This window comes from Poecilia reticulata, linkage group LG10 (assembly GCF_000633615.1).
Source record: "Poecilia reticulata strain Guanapo linkage group LG10, Guppy_female_1.0+MT, whole genome shotgun sequence".
Classification (NCBI taxonomy): Eukaryota; Metazoa; Chordata; class Actinopteri; order Cyprinodontiformes; family Poeciliidae; genus Poecilia; species Poecilia reticulata.
Window position 1 is genome coordinate 24,125,117 of NC_024340.1, and position 3,018 is coordinate 24,128,134.

At 41.3% G+C, this 3,018-nt stretch overlaps 2 protein-coding genes across 14 annotated transcripts in view; both read right to left on the reverse strand.

Annotated features, from left to right (window-relative positions):
* The window catches only part of LOC103471737 (protocadherin gamma-C5-like), a 276,959-nt gene that overhangs the window by 19,786 nt on the left and 254,155 nt on the right, over positions 1-3,018 (reverse strand). The window contains exon 1 of one of the 11 annotated variants that reach the window (XM_017307051.1): positions 11-1,843. The exons of the other annotated variants lie outside the window; for them this stretch is intronic. Coding sequence (XP_017162540.1) covers positions 11-1,463 — 1,453 coding nt within the window. The 5' untranslated portion in view covers positions 1,464-1,843. Of the gene's footprint in view, positions 1-10; positions 1,844-3,018 lie in introns of those variants that run through there. 11 annotated transcript variants of the gene reach the window in all.
* Positions 1-3,018, reverse strand: part of LOC103471331 (protocadherin gamma-C5-like) — a 16,667-nt gene that overhangs the window by 1,166 nt on the left and 12,483 nt on the right. Inside the window, exon 2 of one of the 3 annotated variants that reach the window (XM_008420257.2) lies at positions 2,760-3,004. The exons of 1 other annotated variant lie outside the window; for it this stretch is intronic. In XM_008420257.2, coding sequence (XP_008418479.1) covers positions 2,860-3,004 — 145 coding nt within the window. In that variant the 3' untranslated portion in view covers positions 2,760-2,859. Of the gene's footprint in view, positions 1-2,759; positions 3,005-3,018 lie in introns of those variants that run through there. One more of the 3 variants, XM_008420256.2, reaches the window with a different exon arrangement.

The window sequence follows — 3,018 nt, forward strand, 5'->3', positions numbered from 1 at the left end:
GCGTTTTCACCAGAATCCAGATCAGACGCTGATACTGAATAAAGTATAGATCCTGGTAATCTATTCTCTTTTACATATACATTATAGGAGGGTTGATTAAAAATAGGTGGGTTGTCATTTACATCAGTGATGCTGACACGAACAGTTTTCTTACTTGACAGAGGCGGGGAACCTGCATCGGTCGCTGTTATCTCAACATTATATTCTGCAGTTTTTTCTCGATCTAGAACACCAGCAGTAATCAGGGCATAATTGTTTGAAAAAGAAGCTTTCAAACTGAAAGGAGACCCATGTGCAAGTTTTAATGCTACATTGCCGTTATTACCGGAGTCGAGGTCACGTGCACTTATTAAAGCTACCACTGTACCTTTTGGTGCGTCCTCTCGTACAGGGCTGGGCTTGGAAGTTAACATTATTTCTGGCACGTTATCATTGACGTCTATTACAACTATTTGTACGCGACAATGACCCTCCATTTCTGGAATTCCTTTGTCCTTTGCAGTGACACTTATTTCGATCTTGCTGCTGCTCTCATAATCTATCGCGTTCAATAAGATAATTTCCCCCGTATCTGAATTCATCTTAAAAATGGACAGCAGCGACGGGGGTGTGCTGTCAGCAAATCTGTACTCGATCTCTGCGTTGACTCCCTCGTCTTCATCTGCGGCTTCAACTTGAACAAGCACAGAACCAACGGCGCTATTTTCAGGCACAGAGATATTATACAACGTCCTTTTAAACACCGGGACATTGTCATTATTGTCCAACACGGTCACAATGATATTTGTGGTTCCGGTTTTCACAGGGCTGCCTCCGTCTAACGCCGTCAGTAACAACTGATGTACGCTCTGTTTCTCTCGGTCTAGCGGTTTCTCCAGCACGAGCTCGGGAACATGTCGGTCACCAGACAGTTCCTTCATTTTCAAGCTAAAACATTCGCTCTTACTTAAGGTGTACGACTTAACTGAATTGCTACCAAAATCCTGATCCTGCGCGGTGTCCAAAGGAAAGCGTACACCAGCAGCGGTGGATTCAGCTATCTTTAGATGCCGCTCTTCTTTAATAAAAACCGGAGAGTTGTCATTTATGTCTTTTACTTCCACTTCTATCCGGTACAGCTGTAGTGGATTCTCTGTCACAACTTGCAGTGATAGAATACAGCTGGCGCTTTGTCCACATAAAGCCTCTCTGTCTATTCTGTCATTCACCACCAGCTCGCCCTTCCCCGCATCCACGCTGAAATACTGCTCGCCAGCCTCAGAGGCGACACGGAGCTTACGGTCCAAAATGTCTGATAATCCCAAACCGAGGTCTTTCGCCAGGTTTCCAACCACAGAGCCCCGTTTCACTTCCTCCGGGATGCTGTAGCGAGTCTGTCCTTCTGTTGTAATCCTCAACAGAACGAAATGATAGCACCAAAGCCCAAGCCATTTCCACTCTCGATATCTCATTCTCTTTGTCATCCACGGTAGCTGCCCGGTCCGCTACAATTTTGTATTTCCCATGAATATATTCATCCACGTAATCATGACTTTGATGTCATCATTAATACGGAAATTCTTTGACAATTAGATCAATTATGACTAACAGAACGCATGATAAAGACCTCATGTACGAAATGCATCTCCTCTCCGGCTCTGAGCACAGTGAGGGTTGCTGTGAGGAGAGCGAGTGGGGGAAGGACTAGATCTCTTTGTACAATTCTGTGAGCTATTGGTCTCCATCTTCCAGCCCATCAGTCCAATCGCAGGAAGCCGAGCGTGCCCTACAAAGCTACAGCAGGAATCACAGCAGGCGAAACATCACGTAAATAAGTAAAGTGGTAAATAAATGAATACTGGATCTACACCTTAAGGAAAGCTAGTTTCATTTTAAAGGTTTTGATCCAAATAATGTTTTTTTTCTATTTCTGTCTTTCCTTTCTTTCATTTTTTTTACAAATACATAGTGTGCTGCAAAAATTCAACAACAATGAAATACAAAAGAACAACAAAATAGCTTGTTAAGGCCCACGAGAGACATTTAAAAAAATTAAATAAAAAGATCTACAGATTATTATCAAAACGTTTAACAGTGATATGTTGTAAATACAAGTGTGTGTGTGTGCGTGCGTGCGTGCATGTGTGTGTGTGTGTGTGTGTGTGTGTGTGTGTGCGTGCGTGCGTGTGTGTGTGTGTGTGTGCCTTGATCCACCTAGTTTTATAGATTTTGGTTAATGTTGGTGGGTTTTACGCTTTAAATTGAAGGGTTGATTGAGGCAAGGGTAACTTTTAGCCTTGTAAAACTTTGCAAGTCCTAGTGGACGTTTTTAAATTTTTTTTTTTATAAAAAGCCCTTAAACATATAGGAACAAACAATCGATTTGGCGTAAGGGATAATAAATTACTGTTATTTACAATGTTCATTCATTCATTCATTCATTCATTCATTCATTCATTCATTCATTCATTCATTCATTGTTTCTACAGTAGAGGCATCCAAACAAAAACAATCCCGGTGCTCCAGCCGTCTCAGTAACATAATGTCGCTGTCCAGGCCAGCGGTGCTGAAAAACTGAAGCGCAGTCAAAACGACAGATGGCAAGAAACAGTAAGAATAAGATGGATAAATAAGTGATTAGTGCACTTCTGCAACATAGTATGTTTTAATGCCTGGTATGAAACAAATTGTCCATTAGAGAAAATGAAGAAATCTTCAACCTTGTAAGTTTAAGTAAAAAAAAAAAGAAAAAAAAAAGAGAAAAAGATCTGAAATGTTTTAGTTTTCTGGGAACAAATGAACGAATCGCCCATCTATTAATTTTATGCTCGTTAAATATATAGTATAAATGTTGTGGAAATGTTTATTGAAATCTAATTTTTAGCTCACCTGCTGGCTCTCAAAGGTCCAGGTGCTGTCGGGTAACGACGCGTCCAGAACACTAATGACTTCTTTAAAGTCTGTGGTGCTGCTGGGTTTGATCAATGTGAAATCACTGTACTCTGACATCGGAGACATGCAGGACCTGAACGACTGACT